The sequence below is a fragment of the Macaca fascicularis genome, chromosome 12, assembly GCF_037993035.2.
Source record: "Macaca fascicularis isolate 582-1 chromosome 12, T2T-MFA8v1.1".
NCBI classification, from domain to species: domain Eukaryota; kingdom Metazoa; phylum Chordata; class Mammalia; order Primates; family Cercopithecidae; genus Macaca; species Macaca fascicularis.
This window is the reverse complement of record NC_088386.1, coordinates 60,485,353-60,508,672: the sequence shown is the minus strand read 5'-3', so window position 1 is coordinate 60,508,672 and position 23,320 is coordinate 60,485,353. Positions and strand designations below refer to the sequence as shown.

The following is a 23,320-nucleotide window of genomic DNA, read 5'->3' as shown; positions in this document are numbered from 1 at the left end:
AAAATATATAGGCTGATTCATTTTTTTTTTCTTAATTAGGCTTTTAAGAGCAAAATCTACATGTAGGGTATAATGTTGAACTTTTCTTTAGATTGGAGCTATAATTAATCAGTGGTTTGCCTCTAGAATTATTATTTTGCCTTTTAAGGCCACTAATGAGGTATGTTCAGTAAAACAAGTTTTTCTAAGTTCTGTTTTCATGTTTGTGAAATGCTGGGGAACAAAAAGAATTACGAAAATTTACAACAAATAATTCTAGTTTGCTTTAAGATTTTCAAATTTGTTGATTAATGTAAAATAATTTTTATTGTCTGAGCATACAAAATGATTTAAAAGAAAATTCCTCTGTTAAGTAACATAGATTAATTCATGAAGTTTTTAAAAAGTTGCATATAATATATTTAAAGGGAGATCAAAATATTATAGTAATTAATACTTAAGATACCTAAAACTGTTAAGGGAATGTATTTGTAGCCTGTATTTTATAAGCAGATGAAAGCATTTACATTTATTATTGACTAAATTCTTAACACATTCTTACCTTTAAGTGATCATTTTGAACTTTTATTAAATGCTCAGTGTTCTCATCCCAACCATACCCTTCTTCAGCAAGCCTTCATACCATCTTTGAAATTGGCTGCCTCCTCTCTGTGACATAAGTATATAAATTGTATATAGATTACATAAGAATCAATGAGAATCAAGGAGGAGAATCAATGCCAACTCTGTTGCCAGTAACTTCTGACCTTGGCTAAGCCATTGTAACCAACTGAAGTCTCAATTTTCTCCTCCAAAAAAGTAAAACATGAACATCTACCTCAAAAAGATTTCACATTATGGCTGCATTATTCTCAGCATCTAGCTCATTGATTCTCCTTCTTGGCCAGTGAGCTGCTGCTCAGTTTTCCTGCCTCCAGCATCTGTTTACTTTCTGATCAGTCCTCCATACTGCTGCAGATTATTTTTATAAAACCTCAGGCTGAACTCTGTAAACTCCCCTAATCAAAACATTCTGAGACTCTGTAAGGACAACAACAACAAAATATTGCATGTAAATTCCTTCATAGTTTGGCCATAGTCTGCATTTGTAGTCTCATTCCAATTATATTAACTGCCCTCTCACTCTGTGACCAACAGTCACATGCAGACATTCTCAGCCATTCCAGAGAATTCTGTTACCCAGGGAGAGAATAAGCTTTCACACCATCTTCCCATTGATAGTCCTCCTGCCTGACATTCCTTTTCTTCTCTACCTGGTGAAACCTTGTTCTTCCTTCAAGGCATTATTCAACTTTTTTGTGAAGCAGTTTCTAATTTTAAGCAAAGGAAGTAGAATTTATTGATATGTCCTTTGTGTTTGCAGGATATTTTAAAATCTATTAATACTTCTTAGGGCTGGGCACGGTGGCTCACCCCTGTAATCCCAGCACTTTGAGAGGCCGAGGCACGTGGATCACTTGAGGTCAGAAATTCGAGACCAGCCTGGCCAATATGGTGAAACCCCATCTCTACTAAAAATACAAAACTTAACTGGGCGTAGTGGCTCACATCTGTAGTCTCAGCTACTCAGGAAGCTGAGGCGGCTGAGGCAGGAGAATCGCTTGAACCCGGGAGGCAGAGGTTGCAGTGAGCTGAGATTGTGCCACTGCACTCCAGCCTGGGCAACAGAGTGAGACTCAGTCTCAACAATAAATAAATAAATAAATAAATAAATAAATAAATAAATAAATAAAATTAAATAAATAAAAATGTATTTATTAGGTCATTTATCACATTAAATTGGAATCCAATGGGTAGACATATAGCAATCCTACTATATTGATCATTGATTCATTCAACAAATATATACTGATCACCGGTGTGCCAGATATAGCAATGAGAAACATTATCCCTGCCTTTTTGAAGCTCACAATATAGTCAAGCAGAAAAAAAACAAAACAAAACATAATTATAGTACTTCATAAAAAATACTATAATAAAAATATGTACGTGACAGAGACTGGCATTTAACCTAGCCTCAAAAGAGCAGGAATGTTCTAGGGAGGAGGAGACACTTCCTCTGCGTATTTATCAAAAAAAAAAAAAAAAAAAAGTGAGTTAGCAGAGAAAATGGAAGCAGATGGAAAAGTGGGAATGCAAAATGCAACTGAACAAATGATTTAGTCTGGCCAAAGTGCAGGGTTGGTGTTTGCAAATGGAGAGAGGGGAAGTTGGAGAGGTTTGCAAAGGCAGATGGAAAGCCTTTCATGTAATGATAAGCATTACCACTTCCTGAGCTAGATGCTGAGCACAATGCAGCCATAAAGTGAAATCTTTCTGAGGTAAGTGTTCATGTTTTATATAATGTGAAATCTTTCTAAGATAGGTGTTCATGTTTTACTTTGTTGGAGGAGAAAATTGAGACTTCGGTAGGTTAAAATAACTTAGCCAAGGTCTGAAGTTACTGGTAACAGAGTTGAGATTTTAATTAAGTGCCTGGATTCTGAGGCCAGACTACTAGGGCCTAAGTCCCGATTCTTCTTTTACTACTTCTGTAGAGATCAATTTACTTAACCTTCATGCCCCACTTTTCTCATCTGTTAAATGGTCATGATAGTAGCACCTACCTCTGGTTGTTGTGAAGATTAATTAGTATTTGTAAAGTATTTGGAAAAAGACCTACCAAACAGAAAAGCATTGTGTAAGCATTTGCTAGTAGTTTATGGTTGTTATCATTATTATCTGACTCCAAATACAATAACTTTTCCCACCGTCACATGCAGTTTGTCAAAAATAAGTAGAAATAGCGTAAGTTCCCACTCAGCTTCTAGAAGACAGTAGGCATTGTGGTGGATATTTAAACACCATAATCCTCACAACACTCTTCAAGGGTGCCATATTGCCTTACTTTACAGATGAACTCAAATCTTTCATCCGAGGTCACACAGCTATAAATAATTTTTATCCAAAGGCATTAATGGGTCTCCCTGAAATATTTTAAGCAGAAGACACAATTAGTTTTATAGTAATCTATGGCCAGATCCACCTGGTGGAGGGAGAATGCTCAGAATGTCTTGGTAGGGAGGAGAAATCAAAGGTGTCTTGGTTGGGGGCCAGATTGGTGGGTAAAAGAACTATTAGTGGGTTATTTCAGTACTCCAGACAAGAAATTATGAAGTCCAAAGCGCTACCATAAGGCAAGTCAAGATTACAGATTAGGGGCTACATTTGAATATTTCTGATGCAATCATTAATAGACTTAGTAACCACAGGAATATAGAACGTAATGAAATAAGTTAATGATTAATAAGATAAGTCTGGGGAAATTCTCAAGTTTCTGTTGATACTAATTACAGATTGGAGAAATATGGATAGAGAATCAAATTCCAGAACCAATAACCAAATTAGAATTTATATATTTTAAAAGTAAGATGTCTATGAGATCTTCAAGGCAAAATATTTATTAGGCAGCTAGCTGTAGAAGTCTGAAGTTTTGAAGGGGGTCTGACCTGGAAACACAAATTTAGAGGTTATTAACATCTGAATGAAAATTGCAACCACAGCCTAAGTGAGATCACACTAGTACATCTTGAAGGGTGAGAAAAAAGGCTGGGCGCAGTGACTTACACCTGTAATCCTAGCACTTTGGGAGGCCTAGGCGGGTGGATTACCTGAGGTCAGGAGTTTGAGACCAGCCTGGCCAACGTGGCAAAACTCCGTCTCTGCTAAAAATACAAAAATTAGCCAGGCATGGTGGTCGGCACCTGCAATCCCAGCTGGTCAGGAGGCTGAGGCAGGAGAATTGTTTGAACCCGGGAGGCGGAGGTTGCAGTGAGCCAGGATGGCGCCACTGCACTCCAGTCTGAGTGACAGAGCAAGACTCCATCTCAAAAAAATAAAAAAGTGAGAAAAAAAAAGTCCAAGAATCCAGGGCTTGAGCAGAGTGAAAGAAACTGGTGAAAAATTGAGTATAAATGACCAAAAAAGTAGGAAGAAAACCACAAGAAAGAGATGTCACAGAGGCCAAAGGAGGATGGTTGAGAAAATAAGGAATGATCAACAACAACAAAAAACAGTGTTCCGAAAGAGCAAATAAGAGTGAGGTCTAGGAGGTATCAATTGGATTTATCAACTTGGAGATCACTGATGCTCTTGTTGAAAGAAGTTTCACTGACCTGAGAGGGAATCAAGGGGAAATCATATTACAATGACTTGCATTTTTATGCATTTCCATATTACTTAATGGATAAAAATGAGAAAGAGAGAAAAGAGAACAAGTATCTCACATTGTGTGTAGCTGTGTACCAAATACAACTGCAGTGTCTTTCTGTAAAAAACATTGAGTTAAATGAAAACAATGAGGGAGACTGTCTTTTCATTATATAATTTCTGTATATATCTATCTTTAACTTCAATTGAAGTTTCTTAAAATGTAATTTTTTTTTTTTTTTTTTTTTTTTTTTTTTTTTTTTTTTTGAGACAGAGTCTCACTCTGTTGCCAGGCTGGAGTGAAGTGGCAGGATCTCAGCTCACTGCAGCTTTTGCCTCCTGGATTCGAGCGATTCTCCTGCCTCAGCCTCCCAAGTAGCTGGGACTACAAGTGTGCATCACCACACCTGCCTAATTTTTGTATTTTTAGTAGAGACGGGGTTTCACCATGTTGGCTAGGATGGCCTCGATCTCCTGACTTCGAGATCCACCCACCTTGGCCTCCCAAAGTGCTGGGATTACAGGTGTGAGCCACTGTGCCAGCCACAAATGTAAATTTCAACAGCAAAATTTCATAGAGTGTCTCTTTCTTAACCATAATAACTATAAAATAAAGTTACTAATTTTATTATATTATAAAACAAATGCTCTGACTCTCCTAAATGTATTATTTTCTAAATGCTACCACACCTTTAATTCTCAGTCTTCACACATTGAATACCTATGAAATATTTGATTACCTACATACCTACAATTGAGCCTCAACCTGATGATATTTGCTGCATTGGTTACATCAGGAAAGTAAAATGGAACACTGGCAGTTTGACTTGAGTCTGTTTTCTTTTCTGCCCTATTCTTTGCATGGGTGTGTTAAGTATATATTTGCATCTTGATTGAAAAATATGTAACTGGAAACATTACTGTTTCATAAAAGGTAATGTTTTATGAAAAGAAAGCCTGGCTCTGCTAGTACTGTAACATTAAATTAAATGCTTCTTTAAAATTTCCCTTTTTCTCAATGGTAATTAAGTTAAAGCATGAAAAATATTTGTATTACGTGTAATCTGACATTTATTTAATTGATATTATTGCCATAGACTTTTCCCTCATTTTATTGATAAAAGGAGGGGCCCTCTCCGGAACAGACACCTACCAGTCTTTGGTCAATAAAACCTTCGGCTTTCCAGGGTATATTCTCCTCTCTGTTCTTCAGTTTTTGTATCCTTTTATAGGTAAGTTGACTGTGAAGATAAATATTGCAATTATGTGCATAAGCATATGGTCATTTCTGAATAAAATACTTTTAATAGTCTTTAAAGAATATCATTATAGCAGTTGAAATCTTTTCCAAATTAAATATTTACTTCTTTAACCATTTTCTTCCTTACTTTCTGGTCCTTTTGATTTATTTTCTATTTCTTTTAAATAAAATGAGGGTTATTTTCACTGAGTTAATGTTTGGGCTTTCTGTACTTGGTAAAAAATTGAATGATCTAGAATAAAGAGTGAATAAGAGAAATAACACATTTCTTATAAGGCTTAATACTTAAAAAAAAAAATGCTAAGGATTTGTGGAAGCCATGTACTAGGCCAATGTGCTATTTAAAGTTTATACCATAATGGTGAGAATGTCACCTAACACTTCTTGAAAAATGAAATGTTAATATTCGCCAATGGCCAAATTGACTTCATTTTTAAAAATCAGTACTATGGAAGGTATTGTTCAAACCACTAGTTCCATATGTCTCTACAGAAAGCTAAGAATATATTTCCCAAAAAAGTCTTACTTTTTCAATGGAGGGGATATTTTAGTGCCTTCAAAGTTTTCTATTATTATTCCCCACTTTACGCAGTACATGTGTTCCTGAAAAGAGGTTTGGAAACTGAACTTTAACAACAAAATAAATTGCATTTTTAATAACTAGCAGAACTTGCTACTTAAAGGTATTCTGAGATGAATCAACCTGTAAAGAGAAAATCCTTTTTTAATACAAATTGATACTCTGCCATAGATCTGTTGTCCAGTTATCTTTAAAGTTGTCCAAATGGGTAATCATAATATACATTTGAAAGGAGTAGGGTAATGCCAATGTTTGGGAAGTAATAAGTGATTGCTTTCAAATTATTTAGGATGAAATGTGTGATGGCTTATTGATGACTCTTATTTTAATTATGTTTTTAGCGATGATAAGTTACAATATAATAGCTGGAGATACTTTGAGCAAAGTTTTTCAAAGAATCCCAGGAGGTAAGTCAAAATAAAAATTGGGAGGATTTAAATATATTTATTTATATAGTTATTTATAGTTAACATGGTTCATAATAATTTATAAATAAAAAATTTGAAAGTGAAATTATTGGATTACTTCAGGTATCTCACAATTTCCATGATCCATTTTGATTTTAAAGTTCAGATCTGCTTTTATACATAATTTAGTTCTTATTTAGCCGTTTGAAAAAATGTTTTTACTATTTATATACTTAGAATACTTTATCTTTTAAATTTTTTATGCTTCTTATCACCAGCTCTCTGGGCTAATATTTTTTCATGTACTATTTAAACTATGTGATTTCTTAAATAAGCAAGCAGACTATTTTACCCATTATTTGTATTAAGGTATAATTTAATAGAGTAAAATTAACCCTTTAAAATCTATATTCTGTGGCCAGGCATGTTGGCTCACGCCTATAATCCCAGCACTTTGGGAGGCAGAAGAGGGTGGATCGCTTGAGCTCAGTAGTTCAAGACCAGCCTGGGCAACATAGTGAAACCTCATCTCTACAAAAAGTACAAACATTAGCAGGACATGGTATCTGCACCTGTGGTTCCAGCTACTTCGGAGGCTGAGGTGGGAGGATCACTTGAGCCCAGGAGGTGGAGGCTGCAGAGAGCTGTGATCATGCCAATGCCCTGCAGGTTGGGCAACAGAGTGAGACCCTGTCTCAAAAAAACAAACAAACAAACAAACAAAAAAAACCCAAAACCTATATTCTGTGAGTTTTGACAAAGGCATATAGTCATATAACCACGTCTGCAATCAAAATACAGAACAACAAGCCAGGCACAGTAGCATGCACCTGTAGTCCCAGCTACTCCAGACACTGAAGCAGAAGGATTGCTTGAGCCCAGGAGTGTGAACCACATACAGAGAGTCTGTCTCTAAAAATAATAAAAATAATGCAGAACAATTCCATCACTCCCTCCAGTTTCCCCCATTTCTCTTTGTTGTCAAACCCTAATCTCCAGCTCCCCCTGCCAACCTCCTGATGAGATTTCTCTCCCTATAGTTTTGCTTTCTTCAGAATGCCAGGTAAATGATATCATACCATATGTAGCTTTTTTGAGTCTGGCTTCTTTTATTTAGAAAGGTGTATTTGAGATTCAGCTGTGTCTTTAGATATATCAGTAGTTTGCTCTTTTTAACAAATTATTTCTGAGAAGCATTTCATTTTATGGATGTACAATAGTGTATCTATCACCCAGTTGAGGGACATTTGTGTTGTTTCCAGTTTAGGGTAATTGCAAAAAAGCCAGTGTGACCATTCTCAAGTAGACCTTTTCAACATATTGCTACAACTCCACTCCCTGTTCAACTTTTCACTATGTGATAGCTTTTAGAATAATTCAGAGATCATGTGTCTTTTTGCTTTGAAGAGCTTCTCATCCAAGCTACATAATCCCTCTTTCATTGTGACACTCTCTCTAGTTGCTATTACAGTTGAGGAGATTGATGCAAAAACACCTTTCCTCTTAGTGCTTGAATCACTCATTTTAGAGACATACAAAACAAAACGAAACAAAATCTAGAGCCAGAAAGTACACCTATTCCTCACACATGGTTTAGTGGAACTTGAGATCATGGAGACATAGCTGTCAAATCACAGACTCACTAATGACCAGCTGTGTGACCTTGAGAAGGTTAGTTGTCCTCTCCGAGTTCCAGTTTCCTCATCTCTAAATTATGAATCAGAATATCATCTGCTTCATAGAATAGTTGTGTGAAGCAAAAGAGGTGAGACAGGTAGTTCCTAGCACACAGTAGACTTACCCAGTACTGTTAGTCATGATTTTTGTTACCCTGAACTGTCTGTAGCTTCTGTGCCAGCCCCCAAACTCCAAAGCATGAATGCATAAGCTGAGGCCACATAAGTGGGTAGAATGCTAAGGGAAAGTGGTCAGAATATAATACAAGACATACGATATAATCTAAATTATGTAAATTTTCTATTTGCATATACAAGTAAGAAAAAATAAGAAAGAAATACTTTTATGTATAAACTGTGGTTATCTTTTAATCATGAGATCCATGGGATTTTTGTGGCGGTTTTTCTGTGTTATTTTTCAAGGTTTTTCTTAAGGGTTTTTCTTTTCTTCTCTGTTTTTTGTTTTTGTTTCTGTTTTTGTTTTTTTTGAGACAGGGTCTCACTATGTCACCCAGGCTAGAGTGCAATGGCATAATTGGCTCACTGTAGTCTTGACCTCCCGGGTTCAGGTGATCCTTCCACCTCAGCCTCCCAAGTAGCTGGGATTACAGGTGCACACCACCATGCCCAGTTTTGTAGAGATGGGGTTTTGCTATGTTGCCCAGGCTTGTCTCGAACTCCTGAGCTCAAACGATCTACCCACCTCAGCCTCCCAAAGTGTTGGGATTATAGGCATAAGCCATCTCACCTGACCTCTAAAGTTTTTCAAAAGAGAATTACTAATTTAAAAATATATTTTAGGCCGGGCGCGGTGGCTCAAGCCTGTAATCCCAGCACTTTGGGAGGCCGAGACGGGCGGATCACGAGGTCAGGAGATCGAAACCATCCTGGCTAACACGGTGAAACCCCGTCTCTATTAAGAAATACAAAAAACTAGCCGGGGGAGGTGGCGGGCGCCTGTAGTCCCAGCTACTCGGGAGGCTGAGGCAGGAGAATGGCGTGAACCCGGGAGGCGGAGCTTGCAGTGAGCTGAGATCCGGCCACTGCACCCCAGCCTGGGCGACAGAGCGAGACTCCGTCTCAAAAAAAAAAAAAATAAAATAAAATAAAAATAAAAATATATTTTATTACTGTATTTTCCTATTCAAAAAGTAGCACCGATTTATTGGAAAAATATTAGAAAACACAGACAAGCAAAATGGAGAAAATAGAAAAGACTAATAATCTCTTCCTCTTGGGACAACCAGGTGGTAACCATCCTTTCAACCCCCTCCTGTTTTTCCTCTTCCTTCCATCCTTCCTTTTATCTTTTAATGTATACTTTCAGAGTTTTAAGAATACATGTAATTTCAGATATTCGTAAGAATAATATAACGTCATACATCTTGTTCTGTAACACGCTTCTTTCTCTTAGTAATATTTTAAGAACATATTCTCATATCAAAACATAAATATATAAATGCTTTAATGCAAGTTCAGTATTCTGTACAGTACCTACTGTACAGTTAGAGTGGCCATAATTAATTTAACTTCCCTTGATAGAAACATTTTGATTGTTAATTTTTATTGATTTTTAATTATACAAGCAATGTATGTATAACACTCTTCATAAAAACAAAACATTATAGAACAGGCTAATGGTCCCTTGAAGCCCTCTTCCAGGTTATCAATTTTGTAATCATCAAAAATGATTTTTAAAAATGTAGGTCATGTGGCAAGGAACACAACTTTATTCTTACAGCATCTTCACCCTTTTGGGGTGTGACAGTTTATAATGTTCACTCTGTTTGTATATCTTGTGAGGCATAATATTATGCCAGAGTATTTTTAGAAGCAGATACTATAAAATTCTTATCAAAGTTCTATTTTTATTCTGAAATACATCACTAATAAATTGGCAAGTAGGCAATTGCTTATACTTTTCTCTGGTAGCCAAAACCTTAGCTCTTGATATAAGTCAAAGTAACAAGAAATGTTGGGGAAAAAAATAGCATGTTTACATGCTTTTAAATTTTTACAAAAATTTTATTTTCAAAAATTTCAATTTTCACCTTTCTTTACTGTTGTTTAAACATTTAAAATGCATACTTGGTTGCATTTTTGATAGGTCCATTTAGGTAATAGATCTCATCATTAGATCATTAGTGAAAAACATCCTTTATGCAAATGGGATCCTCAGTTATTAGGCTCCTACCTGTTGATCACAGCAGTCTGTGTCAGCGTTTATCTAGCCCTTCACTTTGCCAGTGAAGCAAAAGGTGTAAAGAGTAAATAGAAATAGATACACAAATAATTTGGTTCAAATTATGTTCACCACAAATATGTAAATAGTGAGTTCAGGGATTTTGGAATTGATTTTCCTGTTTTGTTTCAATTCTTAATTTTATAATGACTAGTTATGGCTGAGTTCAAGTATTCCATTAATATTAATAATTAAATATTCCATTCCATATATATAATATATATGTACACACATACACATATATACACATCATATACATATATATACACATATAGAAAATACTAATAATCTATTAACCATATATATAATACATATATGTGGTAAAAACCTATGTCATTTTGAAATTTCTCTCTTGAAACTTTCTTGTAAGTTTATCAGCCATCTAAGAAAATTAGTGTCATTGTTTAGGATAACAGCTTTTATTTTCTTACCACAGTCATTCACTTATTTAAGACTGGATCTCTGTAGACTTTAGACTATGCAGAAATTGATGCACAATGACTTGGTACCACTGAAGACATTGCAACAATATAATGACATGATCTCTGAGTGAAATTTAATATGAGCTCAAAATTTAAACAGTAGTGTCTTCATTGAAATAGATATATAGCTCCTTAAGTGACTATTTTAATTAGCACACCTTTAAAAATATATAAATCCTTGTATGTTTCATTTTAGATTTAAAACTTCTGTTTATATTTGATTATACAAACAACACATATAATTATATATGTTATATATGATATAATATATTATATATTAATTTATATGTTGTATATTAATATATAATGTATATTATATATTTATAATCACACAAATATAATTATATTATATTATATATATATGATTTTCGATATATATAATTTTCTATTTGTATTTGACCATAGCCAAGAATCTGCCACATCTACCAGTTACAGCAGCTTCCCTGTGACTTTTGCCCTATCCAGTATGTTGCTTCTGCCAATCAGGGAAACCACTTTTTTCTTGACAAAAGTATAGAAATATATTAAATATTTTTATCTAAATCTTTATTTTTGAAATTTTGTTAAAGTATTACTGTCCAAGTCTCTTGCATACAGAAAAACAAACAAACAAACAAACAAACAAACCTTAGAAAATGCAGCATCCTCCTATAGCTTACTTTCTACCTGAAGGATTTCGTCATTAAAGGGTTTTGGGCAGGGAATGACATAATGTTTTTTACCTTAGAAAGGGAATTCTGTAGTTTCTGGGTTAAGAGTATACCGTAAGAAGACAAAGGAAGGCAGAAGCATGAAAACTGGTAAGGAGGCTAGTAAAATAATTTCAGTGTGAAATATTATAACATCATTTGAAGTATAAGTCATCCTGAAGTTTTTTTTGTATTTGTATTGTGATTTATTTTTATTTTTACATGGTTTTATGGAGAGTATTAACTCAAAATCATTGTCATTGAGGTAGTATTTATGTTTAAGTAATGTTTATAATTAAATGCTGGGCTATTTAGTGTGTCACCAATGTGTTACTTATACCTGTAATATTTAATATTTATTGTGTTTTAGTTGATCCTGAAAACGTATTTATTGGTCGCCACTTCATTATTGGGCTTTCCACAGTTACCTTTACTCTGCCTTTATCCTTGTACCGAAATATAGCGAAGCTTGGAAAGGTAATTTTTACATTTTAAATTGTCATAGAAAAGTACCTTGTTGCCTGCAGTAAGCTACTGTCTACTTGACAAAGTTCTTAATGACAGTATTCATCTTTAGTTTCTTCTAGTTTATTTAATGGTTATGCTAGAGTAAACTGTTTGAATCATTAGTTTGTGAGAACCGATGGTTAAATAGTTGATGAGTATGAACTAAATATATTCTTCCTTTTTCTTTTTTAAGGTAGATACCCTGATGTCAGACAACACATTTTAAATTTAGAAAATAAAAATAACTATATTTAAAGCAAATCTAATTTATTGGAAAAGTGTTCCATCTTTTGTGTAGGTAGTTTAAACAGTTTAAAATTAAGAAGCAACAATGAATCACTTCAATGGCTTAAAATATATTTATTTGTAAATTACAATGTCTATTGTGCTTATTTTTCATCCAGTGAATTTGATTTTCAATGTGTTGATTGGTCAATTTTTGAGAATTTTGCCAATATTTATGATTCGTATTACTAAAGAGGAATACTGAACTCTTCTAATGAAAACAATTAAATAATTATTCAGTTCACTACAGATACTCATTTGCACTTACTCTCAAGGAATATTTGTATTTTACCCAAAATATTATTGGTACCATGTCTACATAATGCCAAACATTCTGACAAGATATTTTTTTAAAGAGTTATTTATATAATATTTTTATATTCTATTTTGAAAAATCCAACATTTGACTGAATTTTACTTTTCACTGTGATGTTTGATGTTGTGTATCCAGTTATGAAGTTCATCCTTCCAGGTAGAGCTGAGGGTAGACATAATATATCAGAGTATTCTGACCATCCCTAATAGCCATCCAGAAACAAACAAGTCTGTATCAAAACATGCCTTTTTGTGAATTATATAAAATGTTTGAACTATTTTCCGTTTCACATATTCAGTGTACACATAAATGTTAACTTCTGAGCAGAGAGCGAGGCGTTCATAAAAGGAAGGCTATTCACATTCTGTCATATTATTAATACCTGGGCATTTTTTCCTAAATCCCCCTTAAAAGTGTCATATTGAGATAGCTAAATAAATCGCTCAGTGAGCAAAGCAGAGTGGTTAGGAGCCCTAATCTGCAGTCAGGTTGCTTGTATCTGAGTTCCCTCTCTGCCACGTTCCAGCTGTGTCACCTTGGGGATGTTGTTTAATCTCTCTCTCCCTCAGAAGATAAGCCAATTCCTAATAGAAACTTCTTTCTAGTTAAAAATTAACAACTTAGAAAACAAGGTTAATGAGACTCACATAAAATACAAGCAGTTTTATATTTATTTTTTCTTATCAGAGAAAGGATCCATAATGTGCTTATTCATTTAAAAATATTAAGACTAGACACACAAACCTAGCATAATGAGTGCACAGGGCACAAACACACACAGACCAGTTTATATTTTAACCAGTTGACATAATGACAGAACAGAGAAGAAGAAGCAAAACAGGCCTAGAAACACAGACCAAAGGGCAAAACCATGTAGGAAAAGTAGAGCTGGAGAGCAGAGAGGAAAAAACTGAGGTACTCCTCCTCAAAAAAATAAATAAAGAAAAATAAAAATAAATTTTAAAAGGAGGGGAGGAATGTGTGTGATGTTGGAAGAAAGAGAGTAAGACAAGTAGAAGCAGCAATTATAGATAGTGAAAAAGCACATGTCAACACTAAAATAGGACTTGAAGAAAAAAGGAAACATAATTTCACTTTTACTTTGATAAGCTAAAATCACCAGTTTTGTATTCCGTGCAGGAGCCACTAAAAATTTTCAAAGCCGTATTGCATGGTGATGACAGTCATATATAATACTTGCTCACCTACTTGGGGTGGGTGCGGGGACCAACACTATGATCTGATAAGAAGTTACCTGCCTGAGATTATCAACACCAAGCTTCAAGAATAACCTACTAAAGAATTAGGCAGAAAAATCTATATGTAAGTTTACCCAATTAAAAACGAGAAAGACTTAACATTTAAAGTAAAATAATTTCTGTCCTAAACTGGCAATATCCTTGTATTTTCTTTGACAGGTCTCCCTCATCTCTACAGGTTTAACAACTCTGATTCTTGGAATTGTAATGGCGAGGGCAATTTCATTGGGTCCACACATGTAAGTTTTGTTGTTATATTTGTTAGTCTTTGGTTTATAGCCTTCACATAGATACTTAGAGGGCATAGATGCAGAAATATAAAGTAACCATGGTATCAGAAATATCATTTATCTTTGGTATTTGACAAAATGAGGTAAAATAATTACAGGTCGGTAAACATGCATTTTTCATTTGGACTCTACAAAGCTACAAAAAATTAAACCAGGTTTACTTATTATTTTAATGGCCTAAACAATTAGAATAAGAAATAATTAGAATTAGAATAAGAAAGGAATTTTGAATAGTTGAAAAGAGGAACAAAGTTTCACTAATTTGGACTGAAATAAGAAGAATAAGGGACATAGTGGATGTTTTTATCCACTAAACAAAATGAGAACACTTTGAAAACCACCCTTTATTCTCTTCTGATTATTTTCCTTAATTATTTTGTGTTAAAATACTCCATCATTTGTGAACTAAAGATAAAGACTGATAGTGGTATTTGTTTCTTTTTACTGTTATTATTTGGTCAGGTAAAATGTTGACAAATTGGTATTAGTTCCCCCAATTGTAAAAATGTTATTCATTCATGAAATTTAAAAGTGTGTGTATTGTCAATCTAAACTACACTGTGTGTATGCTTTGCTTATACAGTACATTCCCCAGATACGGACTGGGCAGTTCATAGTCACGGTCCCAAGAAAATGCTAGAATGAAACCAGCTTAGATAGGCTTTAAACACTGAATTTGGTTTCCACAATTCACAATAAATATTAGTTGAATAAATAAATAATACATTAAGGAGTTTCCAAGGTATCTTAAATGTTTTCTCTAAGCAAGACAAAGAAAAATTAATTTAAGATGTAATATTTAGCACAGTGCAAGGAATACTGGGTTTTTAATGAATGACATCTGTAAGAAAAAACATAAAAGGAAACCTAATGAATAGCCCTAATTGTTAATGCAGTGGCCAAGGTAATTTATGTTTTCTCATTGATTAATTGTTGCTCTGCAAAATTAATTCATTTTCCACTGATAGGCTTCTTAGTTTATCAGGAAAATGCCAAAAAAAAAAAAAAAAAAAAAAAAAAAAAAGGCCTCAGGCTAATTGGGGAAAAAGCATGAAATATCTATGAAATAGCCCGTCTAAGTGCATTTGATATAGCCTTTTCTTTGAAAAAGCAAATGCGTATTTTTAAAGGATTGAAGTAAAGGAGAGAAAGCATAAATATCTGTAATGTTTATATTTTTTTCTTCAAATAATTTAATCCTGATTCACAGTTGTATTGGTCATCTCAGAATAACAAAAAAATATATAAACCAAGTAATGTGAAATGACAGAAATGTATTTTCTCAGTTCTGGAGGCTGGAAGTCAGAGATCTGGGTGCCAGCATGATAGGATTCTGGTGAGGGCCATCTTCCTGCCTTGTTGAGGGCAGTCTTCCTGCTGTGTTCTCATATGGCAGAGAGAGCCAGCAAGATCTCAGGTGTCTCTTCTTATAAGGGCACCAGTCCCGTATTGAGGGCTCTACCCTTCCCTCATGCACTTATCTAACCCTAATTATCTCTCAAAGTCTCCCGAAGGTCTCAACTCCAAATGCCAGCACAGTGAGAGTTAAGACTTCAACATGTAAATTTGGAGGGACACAATTCAATTCATAGCATTAGTGGTTTTTTTGTTTTGTTTTGTTTTTACCTTTTTTTGGAGACAGCGTCTCATTCTGTCACCCAGACTGGAGTGCAATGGTACAATCATAGCTCACTGCAACCTTGAACTCTCGGGTTCAAACAGTCCTCCTGCCTCACCCTTCTGTGTAGCTGGGACTGCAGGCATGTGCCATCACACTCGGCTAATTTTTTCTTTTATTTTTTTGTAGAGATAGAGTCTTACTATGTTGCCCAGGCCAGCCTCGAACTCCTGACCTCAAACAGTCCTGCCTCAGCCCCACGAAGTGCTGGGATTAACAGGTGTGAGCCACCATGCCTGGCCTAAGTTAGTGGTTTTGAAATGCGCCTCTTTCACTTCAATATGGCCATTTATTCATTCACTTTAGTAAACACTTATTGAGTTTCTGTTGTTTCCAGTGATTGTGTTGTGCCCTGAGAGAAAAAGCAGAGAGAGGCCTGAATTAGCACCTGCTTCCAATTATTCACAATCAACAATGGAGAAAGGGCTTATATTAAAACCAAAAAAAAAAAAAGGAAGAAAAATCGATGACAGTACAAGGTGATAAGTGCAAAGCAGAAGCATGAAAGGGAAGCAAAGACAGTGCCAAAGTAGAGGGTGCTTAATGATCTATCCCCATCAGGGAAGGTTTCCTGGAGGAAGAAAAATATGATCTGTGTGTTTTAAAAGATGAATTGCAATTGCTCCAGATACATAGAGGGTGTGAGTCTGTATGCATTACAGACTCAGGGAAAAGTATGTATAAAAGCACAAAAACACATACTTAATTCTACTGATATTTATTTACTGATTCTACTGATATTTATTTATTGTCTGTTATGTTGGTACTGTATTCAGCTCTGGTTTTTTTTTTTTTTTTCTTTTTTTGAGACGGAGTCTCGCTCTGTCGCCCAGGCTGGAGTGCAGTGGCCGGATCTCAGCTCACTGCAAGCTCCGCCTCCCGGGTTTACGCCATTCTCCTGCCTCAGCCTCCCGAGTAGCTGGGACTACAGGCGCCCGCCACCTCGCCCGGCTAATTTTTTGTATTTTTTAGTAGAGACGGGGTTTCACCGTGTTAGCCAGGATGGTCTCGATCTCCTGACCTCGTGATCCACCCGTCTCGGCCTCCCAAAGTGCTAGGATTACAGGCTTGAGCCACCGCACCTGGCCCAGCTCTGGTTTTTAAAGCTGAATTCACAGTAACAGAAAGCTAATAAGTATATTAAACAGAATACTATAAATGATAATTTGGGCTAAAAGTTTTAATTGTGTAAGACCAAACTGTTTTAATTGATACTTTTTATTATAAAAAGTGTTTACAGGGAAAAATCATTGGGTTATAACAAAAGTTCTTATAGGTTTTAAATATAGTATTATGAGGCAATATTGCGGGGGAAATATAGCTAACACAGGAAGTAAATTAATCCTCAGTTGCACCATGGGAGAACTGTGTAAAGCAATGATTCTCAACACTTGTTTCACATAAGAATCATCTGAGTAACTTTAGAAAATACTGATGCCAGAGCCCCACCTGTAGAGATTCTGAAGGAATTGATCTAGGGGGCAGGCAACTGGATTCATTATTTCGCTGTTGGGGATTCTATGAACAAAGATTCTAAAGTCTCTTGGTTTAAAGAGATTAAAATCATGAGTACATATTTTTAACTGATACATTGTTTCTAAAATTAAACCAGAGATTTTGTTATTTTAGTCACTGTTTTGTGATCATTTTTCATGATGCATTCTCTGCTTGTTTTTTTCAGTATTTTTTATGTACAAAATATCGTGTGAAATACTGTCATGAATACATAGAGAAAGAAAATATCTCTGCTTTCCAGGGGCTCGCAGTTTAGTGAAGAAGACAAAGCTATACAAATGACTCTCATAGAGGCAGTGTACCTTGATATAGAGAAAAAAGAAAGGGCAGTCCACTTCCTGGTGGGGCTCAATGAACTGATTTTTATGGCCAAAGAGCTATTTAGTTCTGTTGTCAACAAAATGTGGCCTACATCTGTCTGCCCTTCCTCTAGTAGCGATACAGTATTTTATCTGAGCCTTTGAAATTTAATAACAAGGATTATTTACTTAACTCTTTCAATATTTAGATGTTAAAGAAGTATGTTTTTTAATACTGTGCCACCTTTGATGTCTGTTTGAATACTACTGCAAACAACTTCTGTTCATCCTGGTTTACAATCAGGCTAATCAAATCCCAAGTTCAGGAGTTGGCATGGTAGCTAGTCAGGCAGGGCTTCTTTCTGAAAATACGACAGCAATGAACGCTTGTCATCCATAAAACATGAGAAATTCAATACTCCATGTATGGTTTTCTTCATTTTCGGTTCAGATGAATGATCAGAAAACCTGTGTTTTTTTCATAGGTCTTTTAAAGTGGTGTTTGAAAAAGATCTTTAAACCCACCATCCGAAAAGGGGAAGGTCTGTAATGGCTACTGGTATTGACCTTGTTACTATGGAAACACCATTTTAGTGGTTATGTTTTAAAAATAAAACACAGTTCCATTTCCTTTTCCATAAGTCATAGGGCTATAAATTCTGCTTTTTGATATGATTTCAAATATCTCACAGTCCAATGACTTTCAGGTTTTTTGGAGATTATGTTCAGTTTTATTGTATTTTCTAACCTTTTGCTTTCTAAAAACTGAGGTGGCGAGGAAATTTAATTGCTTTTCAGAAAGTGTGCTAATATAAAAATGCAGTAACAGTTCTCCCATTTTTTTAAACTAGAATCAGAGGCATTATCACTGTTTAAAAAAAAGCCTTCATTTAATGCCTTATTAATATTCAATTCTTTACATTCAGAATGGAAATTATAACATGCAGTCCAAATTTACAACTATTTTCCCCTCATATGACATCTTTCTTTCAGCATTTTAATCGTGTGGTATTCTAAACAAAATTCCAAAAAGCGAGTCCATACCTTAGGCATTTATACATATAAAATGTGTCTTCCACGAGGATCTCAATGCACATTAGTTTCCTTAAACCTTATACATTCAAACCCTGAATTCTGCAGTTTTATGCTACACATAAAGAAGAAGTAGAGGGGGTTAAGAAAAGGATTTTTTAAAATGGGTAAAGACAGAGGAAGGCTACATATTTAAGGAAATAAATGATTCATTCTGACAAATATTAGCCACTGAACTTTTCTTTTAAGTGCACAGGTATGTGTGCAGATTTGTTATATAGGTAAATTTGTATCATGGAGGTATGTTGTATCGATTATTTCATCATCTAGGTATTAAGCATAGTACTCATTAGTTATCTTTCCTGATCTTCTTCTTTCTCCCAACTTCCACCCTCTGATAGGTCCCAGTGTGTGTTGTTCCCCTCTCTGTGTCCGTGTGTTGTGATCTTTTAGCTCCCACTTATAAGTGAGAATATGTGTTCTTTACTTTTCTTTTCCTGCATTAGTTTGCTAAGGATAATGGCTTCCAGCTCAATCCATGTTCCTGCAGAGGACATGATCTTTTTTATGGCTGCATAGTATTCCATGGTGTACATGTACCACATTTTCTTTATCCAGTCTGCCATTGATGGATATTTAGGTTGATTCTATGTCTTTGCTATTGTGACTAGTGCTGCAATGAACATAACACATTTACATGTTTTTATGAGAAAACAATTTATATTCTTATGGTATATACTCAGTAATGGGATAGATGGGTCAAATGGTAGCTCTGCTTTTCAGATCTTTGAGGAATCACCACACTGTGTTCCACAATGGTTGAACTAATTTTACACTCCCACCAATGGTGTATAAGTGTTACTTTTTCTCTGCAATCTTGCCAGCAGCTGTCATTTTTTTATTTTTTCAATAATAGCCATTCTGACTGGTGTGAGATGATATGTCGTTGTGGTTTTGATTCGCATTTCTCTAATGATCATTGATGCTGAGGTTTTTTTCATATGAATGTTGGTCACATGTATGTCTTTTGAAGAGTGTTCATGTCCTTTCCCTACTTTTTAATGGTTTATTTTTTTCTTGTAAATTTGTTTAACTTCCTTATAAGACGTTATATATTAGACCTTTGTCAGATGCATAGTTTGCAGAAATTTACTGCTATTCTGTAGGTTGTCTGTTCACTTTGCTGATTGTTTCTTTTGCTGTGCAGATGCTCTTTAGGTCGAGTAGATCCTATTTGTCAATGTTTGCTTTTGTTGCAATTGCCTTTGGCATTTTCGTCATGATATATTTGCCCATTCCTATGTCTGGAATGGTATTGCCTAGGTTGTCTTCCAGGGATTTCATAGTTTTGAGTTTTACATTTAAGTATTTAATCCATCTTGAGTTAATTTTTGTATATGGTATAAGGAAGGGGTCCAGTTTCAATCTTCTGCATTTGGCTAGCTAGTTATCCCAGCATCATTTATTGAATAAGGAGTCCTTTCACCATTGCTTGTTTCTGTCAGATTTGTCAAAGATCAGATAGTTGTAGATGTGCAACCCTAATTCTGGGCTTTTTATTCTGTTCCATTGATCTACGTGTTTGTTTTTGTATCAGAACCATGCTGTTTTGGTTACTGTAGCCCTTTAGTGTAGTTTGAAGTTGGGTAGCATGATGCCTCTGGTTTTTTTCTTTTTGCCTAGGATTGCCTTGGCTAGTCAGGCTTTTTTTGGTCCCATGTGAATTTTAAAATAGTTTTATCTAGTTCTATGAAGAATGTCATTGGTAGTTTAATAGGAATAACATTGAATCTGTAAATTGCCTTGGGCAATGTGGCCATTTTAATGATATTGATTCTTCCTATCCATAAACATGGAATTTTTTTTCCATTTGTTTGCATCATCTCTGATTTGTGTGTGTGTGTGGCAATTGTGAATGGTATTGCCTTCATGATTTGGCACTCTGCTTTACTGTTGTTGGTATATAGGAGTGCTAGTGATTTTTATACATTGATTTTGTATCCTGAGGCTTTGCTGAAGTTGTTTATCGGCTTATCTTTTTTTGGCTGAGACTATGGGGTTTTCTAGATATAGCATCATGTCATTTGCAAATAAGGATAGTTTGACTTCCTCTCTACCTATTTGCATGCCTTTTATTTCTTTCTCTTGCCTGATTGCTCTGGCCAGGACTTCCTGTACTATGTTGAATAGGAGTGGTGAGACAGGGCATCCTTATGCTGGTTTTCCAGTGGAATGCTTCCAGCTTTTGCCCATTGAGTATGATGTTGGCTGTGGTTTAGTCACAGATGGCTTTTATTATTTTGAGGTATATTCCTTCAATTCCTAGTTTATTAAGAGTTTTTAATGTGAAGGGGTGTTGAATTTTATCAAAACTCTTTTTGGCATTTATTGAGATAATCATATCGTTTTTGTCTTTAGTTCTCTTTATGTGATGAATCACATTTACTGATTTGCATATATTGAACCAACCTTGCATCCCAGGGATAAAGCCTACTTGATTGTGGTGGATAAACATTCTAATGTGCTACTGGATTTGGTTTGTCAATATTTTGTTGAGTATTTTTGCATTGATGTTCACCAAAGATATTGGCCTGAAGTTTTTTTTGTTGATGTTGTTTCTCTGCCAGATTTTGGTATCAGGATGATGTTGGTCTCATAGAGTAAGTTAGGGAGGAGTCCCTCCTCCTCAGTTTTTTGGAACAGCTTCAGCAGGAATATACCAACTCTTCTTTGTCCATCTGGTGGAATTCAGCTGTGAATGTCTCTAGTCCTGGGCTTTTTTTGGTTGGTAGGCTATTTATTATTGATTCAATTTCAGAGCTCGTTATTGGTCTCTTCAGGGATTCAGTTTCTTCCTGGTTCAGTCTTGGGAGGGTGTATGTATCCAGGAATGTATCCATTTCTTCTAGAGTTTCTAGTTTATGTGCATGGAGGTGTTCATAATATTCTCTGATTGTTATTTTATTTCTGTGGAGTCAGTGGTAATATTCCCCTTGTCGTTTTGAATTATATTTATTTGGATCTTCTCTCTTTTCATCTTTATTAGTCTAGCTGGCTGTCTATTTTTTGAATTTTCAAAAACCAGCTCCTGGATTCATTGATCTTTTGAATGTTTTTTGTGTCTCAAATCCTTCAGTTCAGCTCCGATTTTGGTTATTTCTTGTCTTCTGCTAGCTTTGGGGTTAACTGTCTCGTGGTTCTTTAGTTCTTTTACTTGTCATGTTTGGTTGTTAAATTGAGGTCTAACTTTTGGATGTGGAGCCACTGAATTTTTTGATGATGTGTAAATTGTCATCCTTTATGTTGCAAATGTAAACAAGCACAGAACCTTAACTGGTTGAAGCAAAAGAGAGTTTACTCCCTTAACTGTAAGTTCAAGGTTAGTCCTATTATTAGGATTATTAGTATGCTTGGATTTAAGAGCTCAATTAATGAAATCAGACATCGTCTCTCTTTTACCATCTCTTGCCTGTACTTCCTGTTTTGACTCTAGTTTCTGAAAGCTTTTCTCCCTGACAAGATGGTGGCAGCAATCTCAACCTACATCAATTCCAGTTCAAATCCATAGAAAGAGAAAGAATTTTCTCTTTTAAGGTACCTACAACCTCACTCACAGAATTAGTTCTGATTGGCTCTAACAAAGATATATGAGGATTATAGACCCTATCATCATGGCCTATATTGAGTTGTTTGCCTTTAGGTTACATGCCCACACCTGGATCTAGGGATAGGATGAACCCAACTAAAGCACTTGGAATAAAAATAGGGAAAAGGGTGTGTCCCAAAGGACAGTGATGCCAGCAGAAGGGGGAGTAGCCATTGCAAGATGCAAACTACATATGTCCACTTCAGTGATGGGAATTTCAATCAAATGATATGGGTGGAAGCCAAGTTAGATGAAATTAAGATGTAAGTGAGTGATAGGAAAGTGAATTCGGAATATCCTTCCTCCAATTTCCCCCTTCCCTGCCCTTCTCTTCTTCTTTTATGAAGAACATCTATGAATGAAAGTAACATGGTGAAACAGTGGCTTGAGAGAGTAAGAGCTCTAAAAAAGTACCATCTTTATCATGGAATATATTGAGCATGTGACATAGACTAAGCTGAAACCTAGAACCCAAAGTCCTCCATAAGTGATGAAAGGCTAGACTTTTGGATACAGTTAGAGTGATCTTGGAGAGCAGTTAAAATACTTTGTCCTTTTGAAACAATAGGATAAGAATATAAGGAGTAAATTGTGAACACATTCTAAAGATCAGTGAAGGGAATTTGAGTATTCATGCTTGATAACCTATATTTTTTCAAAGATGAGATGATTATCGGAGAGTGCAGTAAATAGAAGTAGGTTCACAACATGAATATTCTGGTTGGTTAAATTTCCTGTTGGTCTCACCATAGGAAGTGAGAAGGATCTACACATAGAAATAAAATAATAATGTATTTGTTAAATTATCTTTAGTTATATTCTGTGTGTTTTCTTCTATGTGTATTTTCTGTCTCTCACTATATTGTAAGCACTGTGAAAAGGGAGATTACATTTGCTTTGTTCACACTATATACCCATTACTCAGCAAAGTGCCTAACAAAGAATTAGAATTCAGCAAAGAATTGCTG

General features: G+C 35.2%; 1 protein-coding gene across 15 annotated transcripts in view; it reads left to right on the top strand.

Moving 5' to 3' along the window:
* Window positions 1-23,320, top strand: part of SLC38A11 (solute carrier family 38 member 11) — a 57,005-nt gene that overhangs the window by 4,505 nt on the left and 29,180 nt on the right. For 13 of the 15 annotated variants that reach the window (XR_012421170.1, XR_012421169.1, XM_074009356.1 and 10 more), the window contains 4 exons: window positions 5,286-5,420; window positions 6,371-6,436; window positions 11,896-12,002; window positions 14,052-14,131. Coding sequence is in view for 13 of the 15 variants with exons in the window: in XM_074009356.1 (XP_073865457.1) it covers window positions 5,286-5,420; window positions 6,371-6,436; window positions 11,896-12,002; window positions 14,052-14,131 (388 nt within the window). In the remaining 2 variants the exon portion in view is untranslated. Of the gene's footprint in view, window positions 1-4,581; window positions 4,713-5,285; window positions 5,421-6,370; window positions 6,437-11,895; window positions 12,003-13,773; window positions 13,957-14,051; window positions 14,132-23,320 lie in introns of those variants that run through there. The other 2 variants (XM_045367173.3, XM_045367174.3) reach the window with 2 other exon arrangements.